Source organism: Seriola lalandi, unplaced genomic scaffold, assembly GCF_002814215.2.
Source record: "Seriola lalandi dorsalis isolate HSWRI2012SDOR001 ecotype SW California unplaced genomic scaffold, Sedor1 jcf7180002054917, whole genome shotgun sequence".
Taxonomy (NCBI): Eukaryota; Metazoa; Chordata; class Actinopteri; order Carangiformes; family Carangidae; genus Seriola; species Seriola lalandi.
Window position 1 is genome coordinate 1,090,139 of NW_019525469.1, and position 11,198 is coordinate 1,101,336.

An 11,198-nucleotide genomic window follows, 5' to 3' on the forward strand; every position below is an offset into this window, starting at 1 on the left:
TGCCCTCTTGAAACCACAAGCAACAGTGATGTCACCAGTGGCCAGTTTCACAGAGATATATCAGACTTATACCACAGTCCGGCTTAAGATAGTCACAAACTAAACTGCTATGAGCAACGGATGAATTTAGACATCTATCTGAAGTCAGACTATTTGTCTAAGACACAGTCAAAGTCTGTTTTTGTGAAACCGGCACCAGGTCCTGGAGTTCACCTGTACTTCAGAGCAGTCAGGTGTTAACTTAAACCACTGGAGGTCAGCAAAGACACGGTTTTCAGGAGAGTTGTCTGTTTGATTTCTCTCCTTTTTAAAAGCTGTAAGAACTCAGTCACTGCTCTTCTTCACGTGACATCATCAGGGTATTCATCTAATATTTAGCAGGATAGCAGACGTGACTCGGGCTGAGTTATGATGATCTGAAGCAGTTAGATACTGTGCAGTGTGGGGAGACCATTCTACTGCAGCATGTCGTTATTTATATTTGTATATGTTCTCCTGCTCAGTGTGTGAATGGTGAGTGTTATGTCAGATTGTGTATCAGGTGTGTGTGTGTGTGTGTGTGTGTATGCTGTACCTCCAGGTTGTGGATCTGCTCCCTCAGCAGCCTCTTCTCCTCCTGCTCGGTGTTCAGTGCCATCTCCAGCTCTGGTCCAAAGCAGTGAGTTATTGGACAGAGAGCAGCCGACCAGCCTAGCGCTGCCTGCTTAGCTACAATCTTCTCTACGCTCTTCTCTGACAGGCCTAAAGGGGGCGCCGCACACAGCAGGGGCAGTCTGTTAGGCCAGACACACACTACACCAGCTTCTCACTCCTACATGACGCCTGACAGGTTTTGTCTGAGGGAGGGGGGGGGGGGGGGGGGGGGTGGGGGGTCTGACCAGGACGGAGTAAGGGATTTTCTGGCTGAGCTGCAAAGTCAATCACACCTGTGAAACATCACTGTGTACTGGTTTATTAGGGTGTGTTCACTGACAGCATGTTTATCTGAGCTCTGCTACGTTCCCAGCTTCAGGTCAGTTTGTCTGAAGTATCCTGTGCAGCTTCACCCGTCGTGGCGCTAAGAGGCACTCATATCTTCTGCTGAGGAAGACTGAGTGTAAAGAAAACTTCTGTCTGACATTCCCAATAACTAAACACTGAACACATCGCTTGCTTCAAAAAACTTTTTTACCTCATGCAGACATGAGGCTGGGTGTCAGTGCAGAGACCAAAATATTTCATGCATTTAACAGATGAAGGCAGATGAAGAACCTTGTCTAAATAAAAGACAGTGTAAATGGCATATTTTAGATTTAAACCAGGAACTGTCTGAAGATTAAGTCAACAAGATTATGAATCTGAGCTGAAATTTGATGCAGACTTTCAATGCTCTGAGATGTCAGTGGCCTAATTCCAATGCCCACCGTCACAGACTCACAGACTTTGAGGTGCATTTCCGGTAAGTCCATGAGGGCTTAGGGAATTACCCAGAGTCCATAGCATTGTGACATTAAACACAGGGGTTAAAGTAGTGACTAACTAAAAATATTATGATATTTATACTTTTGATCAGTGACGCTGGGAATCACTGCATTAGAGATCAGAGGTCAGGAGGCGGGAAGTTATAACCGTTGGAAACTGAACTCCACCATCAGTCAAGTATTACAACATGCAGTAATATTAATTTTTATAATGAAGTTAACAGGGGTACATTAGTCTTTGCAGCTGTGCCAGAAAATACCTGACTTCTGAGCCTAAACTCAAACATCAGGGTCAAAATCCTGATGTTTCTTTAAAGCTTCAAATGTCTGAAGTTCATCTGTAAAACAGTTGTTCACTGCGTCAGTTTGTAGTGTGTGTCTGCCCTGAGCCAGCTAGCTGCTCTACGCTTCAATAAAGACAGGCTGCAGGTTCACCGTAAATTCTCAAATAAAAACCAAACACTGGGCCAGCAGGACCAGAAGGTGTCCGATTAAACATTTAGCAGGTGGAATTACCTGAACTGTAAAAACCTTTCTGTGGACGAGGTTAACGGGGCAGTATTTGAGAATTTATGGTAACAAGCACCATTAAAGGGCCAAACTGGTGCGTTCACATGCTTCACTCTGTGATGAGGAACAATCTTTAAATCACTGAACATGATTTTGGATCATTTTCCTTCGTTTCAGGCACACGTTAGTGTAACATCATTTCTATGAAAATCAGCCTGCAGACTCATGAAGCTTAAAAACCAGAGAGATGATTCATTACAGTCAGTGTTTAATCAAACTTCAGGACAGTGACAGCTAAGACTTGAGTTGTTTGACTGCAATAACAAAAGCTTGCTGGAAAATATAGAAATCTAATTTCTATATAATAAAAGTTTCAACTTACTTGCGTTGGATTTGGTTTAGTTTTCCCATGTAAACAATCAAACAAACAAATAAATAAAAACCTGTTGTTGATTGTCAATCAACTGATGAATTGTCTAACTGTCAATTATCAAATTTGTTGTTCATTAATTTTTCTGTCAATTGACTAATAAATGAATCAACTAATCAATTCAACTCAGAAGTACTGGTTGGTTTCTGGGTGACAGAGTAAAGGATGAACCTGCCATACTGTATATGATGGGGCTCAATAACGGCTCGAAAACATTAAAAGAGTTGTTGTTGAGCATCACCAGTGTCTGAGGTGTCTTTGAACACACCTCTGCTCTCAGTAGCATGAACACAGTAATACCATCTCTTTGACAGGAAATGTTAATTAAACATTGATTGTGACTGATTAACTTTGTGCAGCAGGTTGATCTTCAAACACACCAGTTTGGTCCTTTAAGGATCAAATGAAGTTGTTATTGAGCAGATGAAGTGAATAAATAAGTAAATAAAGTTTGTTCACTGAGGGACATGATACGACACTTCAGTGCACTATGCATGTTAAAGCTCAACTCTGGTGATGTTCTATGTTTTCCCTCTAGTCAACAAATCACATGTTCAGATCCACACCTCAGTGTGTGTGTGTGTGTGTGTGTGTGTGTGTGTGTGTGTGTGAACACACACTGTAGTTCAGTTCAGCAGGAACCCATGAGCTTGGAGCTGAGAGCCACAGACAGAGGAAGGCAGTGTTGAGAGACAGACTAACACTGTTGGTTTGAGCCTAAACATGAAGAAGAATATAGAACAACACCAGACTGATCCTTTAGGGTGATATCAACAAGATTTCTCTCAGAGCCAAACAACAACTATAAAAACTGGCTTCATGGTTCAATCATTCATTTGGATGAATGATTTAAATGGTAATGAAAATAATCTGAACATCGATGTAATCTCATAGAATCAAAAAAAGAAACAACAACATGATGTGTGCTCTTTCAAAATAAATCTGAACAGTTTGTGTTGAGTGAAGGTTTGAAGAGAATAAAGTCAGGTCAGCAGGAAGCAAAGCGTATTTTAACTATAAGGAGGAAAACTCCTGTTTCTTATCATGAGACATTCAGATGGATCACTGGTCTGCGACTCCACTAATAACTGTACTGGTTAAATCAATACAAACATTTACAGCACCACAAATTCTATGTTAACACAAATAAAGGCAGATTTTCATCCTTTCATTTTTATTTTTACAAGTAAAATAAAAACGTATATTGCTTCATACTAGGCTCCATCATTTATTTTGTTGTGCAGTAAAACACAATCTGAGATTTGCATGAAGGCAACACAAACAAACATGGAGGACAGTCAACAGGGTAAGAACTTCGACCAGCCAAGACAAAACCAGGAGCTTGTTGTATTTTCCATATTTATATTGTGAGCCGTGTTTTGCTTCTACAGTTTAAACTTGAAAGTTTTTCCATATTTACATTTGGTATTTTATATTCCAATATTTATGTTTGGATTCAGTTCTGTTGTACAGTTCTGCTGTTCAGTATTTTATGTTTGATATTTTTGACCATATTTACCTTTTTATATTTTATACATTAATATTTTATATTTTGTTACAGCATTATTGAAAATGTGCACAAAGGTTCTAAATGAAAGGAGACAAATAATAAAATATGAGTAAGTGCCTTTTATTTGTCTAGTATACAATTCTATAAAGGCCTCTCTATGAGGTCATTCAATTTTCAGAAAATGTCCTAAACCATGATATATATTGTTATCTGGATACGAATGACTTGGATATGAGATTTTGGTCACATCACACAGTCCTATGTCTTATTTATTATAACTATCAGACCAGAGAATTACTGAATATCACATGAAATAACAGGAATTCTTCTTTAAAGGGAAATTCTGTCTAATGAGTAACGACAAGAAGAAACTCACCATGTAGCTGCTTCTCTGTCTGTTCCAGCTGAGTCTCCGTCTGCAAACAAAACAGGTGGAAAAAAAACCAACATATTAAAAATATACTCATTTATATAAATTATCAAATGAAATTCTGGCATTTGTCAACCTGGTGTTACACTCATATTTTCCGATGATCGCCACAGGTCATGATAATGTTTTACTAACTATCTGTGGCAATTTGAGAAACGTACAATTTCTTGCTGAAGTCTCCATTTCCCAAATTCAACATCAGAGATGCTGATAAGTAAAACTTAGCAAAATCCTTTAACATAATAAATACAATTTTCTCAGAAACACTACTACAGCTGCTGTAGCAGAGTGTTATCACAAAAAATAGGAATGATTTCCAAAACCTGTTCCAGTCTCTCACTGGTTCCCTCTGCTGCTGGCTCCTCCCCTCTCCCTGTGACATCAGAGACTCCATTGGCGCTGGCTGACCCGTCGGTCTCCGTGGTAGCGCTCTGGTTGCCCTGGGCGACCACCTGTCTCTGCAACTCTTTGTCATAGCGCTCCTGGAGGGCTGGAGAGGAATAACACCTCAGTATGGTGTAAACAGTGAGCCACACACATGTAAATATAACACAGCTGTGTGATGCTTTTTAGTTTACTATAATGTAAGGTCAAGGAAAACAGAAAAGTCTCACATCTGTGAAGCTGCAACCATTGAAAAATAATTGAAATAATTAATGAATTATAAAAATAGTTGCTTATTTCATTTTCTGTTGACTGATTAATTGACCAATTGTTGCAGCTCCTATAAAAAAAGGCAGTAAAGAACTGAACTCTTTGTAGTAAAGAGGGAAATACAACATCATATATCATAAAGGATCAAGGAAACCAAATGAGATATTAAGTCGATTTAATGCATTAATAATGTACTTTTCAAATGTTTGCTGTGTGGTCATTATTATGAAATAATATAACAGTAAATAAAAACAGGGAATTTCATTCAGTGATCTGATTATAGAACCTCTGAAACATATTGTGCAAATAAATAACAACACATCAGCACAAGCAAACACACACCTTTCATTTTCTTCTGGAGGGTGGAGTTTTCAGCTTGGAGGCGAAGCAATTCTCCATCGACAGGACTTGAGGCGGGGTTGGGCGGGGCAGCGGGTGCAGAGGCTCCTCCTCCTTCCTTCAGGCCCTGATTCTCCTGTTCCAGCTGTTCGATCTGTGTACACAGCTGGAAAAAACAATGATAATAAAAATCTTATAGACATGACATGTTTTATTGATACAGTGTGGTGTATGGCACACAAACACAGACGTACCTTGGAGAGCTCAGTCATCAGCGTGCTGTTCTGTAGCCTGAAATCTTCCTCCTGACTGTGGAGTTTCCCTTGAAGCATCTCGTTCTCACTAAGCAACGCATCCACCTCCTACAGGAAAACATCAGCTTTACACCAGCAAACTGTGACACAGTGAACTGGGGCTACAAGTGTGATCTGATTCAGTTAATTAATTTAGATAAATTAATTATTAACTGTCTTAGAACAATGAAAACTGCAGAAATCTGTGATTGGATGTGGAAAAGAATAAAAATCTAAAGTGCAAACAAGGAAAGGTTTAAAAAGTGAACTACAATAAACACATGAATTGAAGTGCATTTAAAGTCAGAGAGTTCATTAGAAGTCAGTTAGTCAGTTAGAGGTCATTAGAAATATAAATATCTGAAAACAATTTACGATTTAATGGTGAATAATTTTATTCTTAAAGGGCGACCCCAGTTAAAAACAAGAACTAGACACGTGTGTGTTTAGGTGATGAACAATAGAGGGCGCTGCTGATCAGTGAACATGAGGTAACCATAGTAACCAGACAAGGAAGACTCACCTGAGCTTTCTTGCTCTTATTCAGAGCCTGAGAAGAAAAAAAAATAAACAGACAGATAAATGATCAATATGAAATTTAATTAACTGACTGATAATCTGCTTGTTACAGTTAAAGTCAGTGAATAGTAAATAGGAGGCAAAGCTGCACACTGAGATGAAACAAATCTGTTTCTGTACCACACAACTGTAGTAAATGTTAATTATTGATAATAATTAAATATTTGTTACCTTCTGCGCTTTGACAAAATCTCTTTCCAGAACCACATTCTTCTGACGGACGGCATTCAGCTCTGAAACACACACCAACGTGATCAGTGCTGGAGAAACACTTTTTAAACTTTTAAAATTATTTAAACTGGGTTAATTGATTTTTTAATCAGTAATTATCAATAGTAACAGCTCCAAAAAATACTGAACAAATGTTTTCTCTGGATGGAGGTTTAACAGCTCCACCTGAGTCAATCAGGTGTTTGAATCACACATGAAATAAACACTTCATTCATGTGGTTGTTTCATGAAGGTGAGGTGAACTGGAGACTGTAAACTGTCTGAAGATGTGAGCGTGACTATCTCTCTGTTTGTGTGATGAACCTACTGTCCAGTTTGTTCTCTGCCTCTCACCCAGTGCATTCTGGGAGTCCCTTACAACCCCCCCAAAGATTGTAAATACTTTTAATTTTAGTGCCTCTTCAAACTCTTGGCTAATTCATTGATTAATGCTTTTAAAACGTAATCACTGTCTGTCTTTGATTGATTAACTGAGAAATTGCGGCATCACTCTGATTATGATGTGCCTGAGCTGAAATTAAAATAAACTGCTCACAGTGAGCAGGTGTAGATAATGAGCGGGTTGATTTTGCATGTGATGATATCAAAGTGAAGATTGGTACATTAAATGAAACACTGTGCCTCCTGCAGTCCTGCCTGTTACTTTGTACGTGTTATATTACTTAAAGTAAAGGCTGAACTCTAACTGTGTGGTGAAACCTATTTTTATTTCCTGACGCATGAAAGTAAGAAGACAACCTGCAGTTAGAACCAGACCAGAGGATGAACAGACTGAACAGTGTGGCCTGTATTTATTGTTTTCTACTTAGAGTTGTGATTGTTGAGAGACTGTAATTAATATTCCTGTACCTCAATGAAGAAAACATTGTCAGTCATCACAGGGTCACAGGTTATTACAACAGCAGCCTTGGCCAAGTTTGAGTTTTACGGTATTTTACAACTGCTTTGATGAAACTTTCACAACCGTTTCAACTGAAACATTTCTTCACATGTGACTGAAACACACTAATAAATCACATGACCTCAGAATGCACACAGTTCATGTAAACATGAGTTTAGATGATTGTCACTAAACACCCAGATCTGAAGCAGTTCAACGTGTGGTTTCAAACTTTCCTCCATGACTTCACTGCCACATTAGTCATCACCTGCTACAGCAGCACAGCGACGCGATTCTTTCCTGTTTTTACTGTGAAATGCTGTAATGTCATCACTTTCTGTTGCTGTCAAAGTGTACATTTTTGTCTCATATCTCAGTAACTTCTTCAAACGTTCCCTTGGACTCAAGAACAAACTGATTAGATTCTGGTGGTCAAAGGTCAAGGTCATGGTGACCTCATAAAACACTTTTTAGCCATTACTCAAGACTTGACAGCAATTATGACAAAATCTCAGACGAATGGTTCATATTTCAAATGACTCTGGATAAACAGGGAAGTAACCTGAAACTAGTCTGAGTGGCAGAGGCAGACAAGCACAAGGCAGTAATTCTACTTTCTTTCTTCTCTGCAGACAAGAAGTTTAGGTGTGGAGTGTAAGGGGAAGGCGGGCAGAGGTGTTTACGTAGATACTGGGACTGAACAAATTAGCCGCTTATTCTATTAGTCAATCCACAAATGACCAGCAACTATTCTACTTGTCCAATCGATCAATCGCTTCTCTCTGTCATATGTCACAGTGAAGTGAACATGTGTCGGTTGTGGTCAGACAAAACAAGACGTTTGAAGAAATCAGCTTGGATCCTACAAAGTTATGACTGACATGTTTTTTTTTTTTTTTTTTAATAGACCAAACGACTGATTGAATAAATGAGAAAATAATCGCAGAGAGATGCTTTACCTGCCGTGTTCTTCCTGAGATCATCAGACAGCTGATAGTTCTGAGTCCGCAGCTCCAGCAGCTGAGCCTGCACACACACACACAGACACACGCACGCACACACACACACGCACTTAACATTATCACATTATATCATTATCATGTTTAATTAATTTGCCTTCACTGTGCTCTTAAACCTGAATCATTAACTTCAGGTGAGGAGTGAGGACTCCTGCAGCTTCTCATTCAGCCACTGACTGAAATGAAACGTAAACTTTATCTAGTGTGAACAGAGTCAAACACACAGCTCAGTGTGTTTCACTACATTTCGGAGAGAGAGAGAGAGAGAGAGATGAAGACAGACAAACTATCCAGTGATGCAGAGTTTTACATATGAGCTCCTGGTGTCTCTTACACTGTGTTTTAATAGAGATCACAATGATATCCTGAGACTCAGGGCTGATCTGAGTATACATATTTTAAGGGATCTCTATCAGCTAAAATAAAGCAGATCAAAATCTGATCCTTTCTTTTTTTTCCTTCAATTAATTTCAAGTTTTTATTTGTTTCATCATTATGACATCATACAAAAATACAGATAACACAAATAAATGTGACAGCAAAATAAAAAACTAAATAATTAACAGCTGTATAAACTGAAAGTGGTGGTCAAACACAACATCAGCACCTAAATACTCCTTTATATTTTGTTAACTAGTCCCTGTTCCCTCTTTGAGAGGATGCACCTTTAATATACTGTACATCAGAAAAGATGCAATTGAAGCCTCTTTCTACACTCTGGTTTATATGTGGGTTGTTCCAGTTACATGAAATAGACCTGGCTGCTAAATAAAACCTTTAACTGCAGCCCAAACCCTACTATATAACGCCCTGCTGATATGAGAGATATGAAGTCTAACAGAGGGAACTCTAGTTGTTTGAAATCCAATCCTTTCTTCACTGAGCTTTATTGTGTTCTATCCACCTTGAGGCTCGACACTGAGCAGTGGGCTCCAAATGAGAATTCAAAAACTGGAAAACTATGCTGATTTTCTGAACTCTGATGATGAATGTGTTCCCTCTCATTATCAAAGCTCAGTGTAGAAAACCTTCAGGTCGCAGCTTGTCATGTTTATCTGGCACTGGCTGTCACATTCACAGGTTAAAATGACAAACGTCTCCTGCAGCAGGTCACATCAGCGGTCACTAATTAATGTTAATTCAGGTTAGAATGAACCTTGTTGTGTCTGCCTGGTTAGTTCACCGTATTTGGACTGGTGTCAATTGAACCCTGGTGCAGACCAGAAAACAAGACCAAGACTTGATCTGATAATCAATCTGCATAAGCAATGTGTACAGCACATATAGTGTGAAGGATTTTGCTGTGATCAATCAGTCAAAAATCAGGTAAAACTTCTGTGTGCTGTGTTTGTATCCTACTCTGTGTTCACTTAAGCAGTAATGAATGTCTCTTACTGTCTGTCACTAATAATAACACAGTAAATTTGCATCTTAATAATATTAATAATACTAAAAACTGATTCATTATTTGTGACACCAGAGAACTTAAATGTACACAGACCTGTTTTCCTCACCTTGCTCCTGGTAATGCAAGATAAGAAGAACAGTCCAATCAGTGAGTTACCTGTCAGACTGTATGACTGTCAGTGTGAACCCGAATCAGACCAGTACTACCAGTAATCATTTCTGTCCTTTGGTCTGAACAAAATGAACCGGACTACAGGGGCTGGTTTCACAAAGACAGACTCTGACTGTGTCTTAGATATAACAAATAGTCAGACTTCAGGTGGATGTCTAAATTCACTGCTTTACTTAATACATATACAATGATATAATGCACAGTAAAACCTGCAGGCTCCATAATGACCACAGAGCTGAATCTCACCTCTGAACCTTCATGAGGTTGGGGCTTGCTGCAGGACTGTTGGTTAGACTGCTATAGTTGTACCCAGGTGTGCTTACCCTCTGCATGTAAACACCACCAATGTCTGCAGTGAGCATGCTAACAGGTGTCGGTGTGACGGCACTGGGCTGCAACCCAGCTCCTCCTCTGCTCCGTGTCTACACACTGACTGAACCCCTGAGCATATGAAATGTTTATTTGTGTGACTGATGCTGTAACGTTACATTAATCCACAAACAGACGACTCTGAGCCTGCTGTTAAACACACACCGCTGGGTGTGTTAGCCCGCCTCAGACCCCGTGACTCTCATCAGGGCGAGTGTCCCGTGGCTGCGAACATGTCAGCTAACCGACAGACAGAAAGCAGTGTTAGCAGCAGGAAGCTAAATCCAGCCACTTTCTCTCTGGTTTCTTTCGCCTCTTCCGGAGGAGGAGGCTAAGCTATGCTAGGCTAGCTCTGCCCGACAGCTGTGGACACTGAGCAAGCTGCAGTGGGTTGTCAATGAAAGCTGCTTCTTGATCAGTTTATTATCAGTGAGACAAAATACCAGCTCAAACTGACCGACACCTCCCTGACATTATTAAATTACACCGCCAGCCCCCCTCCCACCCCGAGCTAACGCAGGACACCGTTAACTACTCCCACCCTTTAACGACAAACGGATAGCATCAGTAAGCTAACGCCCCTGACAGGTGTTCCTCAGCAGTGACAGCTACCCGTGTGTGAGCCCACCGACCTGAAATAACCGCCGTCGTGTTTTTCTTACCTGCATCCGATGAAACTCCTCCTCTGACAGAGCCTGCGACATAGCCATGTTTACCTGGGCTGCTAGCTAGCAGGCTAAGCTAGCGGTGGAGACGGAGGAGCTAACAGAGAGGAGTGCAGTACAGAGGAGGAGACAGGACAGAGCTCTCACTCTGACGCTGTTTCCGAGAACCGAGAATGAACTACACGGTGTTGTCAGCTGCAGAGGACGGTAAACCTTCAGGGTCTTCTGCACCTCTGTTTAATGGGTAAAC

At 40.1% G+C, this 11,198-nt stretch overlaps 1 protein-coding gene across 3 annotated transcripts in view; it reads right to left on the reverse strand.

Moving 5' to 3' along the window:
* gripap1 (GRIP1 associated protein 1) overlaps positions 1-11,093 on the reverse strand; it is a 42,408-nt gene extending 31,315 nt beyond the window's left edge. For 2 of the 3 annotated variants that reach the window (XM_023431149.2, XM_023431148.2), the window contains exons 1-9: positions 10,946-11,093; positions 8,276-8,342; positions 6,377-6,438; positions 6,150-6,176; positions 5,588-5,695; positions 5,337-5,499; positions 4,664-4,830; positions 4,287-4,326; positions 575-741 (exon numbers count right to left, since the gene is read on the reverse strand). In XM_023431149.2, coding sequence (XP_023286917.1) covers positions 575-741; positions 4,287-4,326; positions 4,664-4,830; positions 5,337-5,499; positions 5,588-5,695; positions 6,150-6,176; positions 6,377-6,438; positions 8,276-8,342; positions 10,946-10,993 — 849 coding nt within the window. In that variant the 5' untranslated portion in view covers positions 10,994-11,093. The remainder of the gene's footprint in view (positions 1-574; positions 742-4,286; positions 4,327-4,663; positions 4,831-5,336; positions 5,500-5,587; positions 5,696-6,149; positions 6,177-6,376; positions 6,439-8,275; positions 8,343-10,945) is intronic. The other variant, XM_023431150.2, reaches the window with a different exon arrangement.
* Between the last annotated feature and the right edge of the window lie 105 nt (positions 11,094-11,198).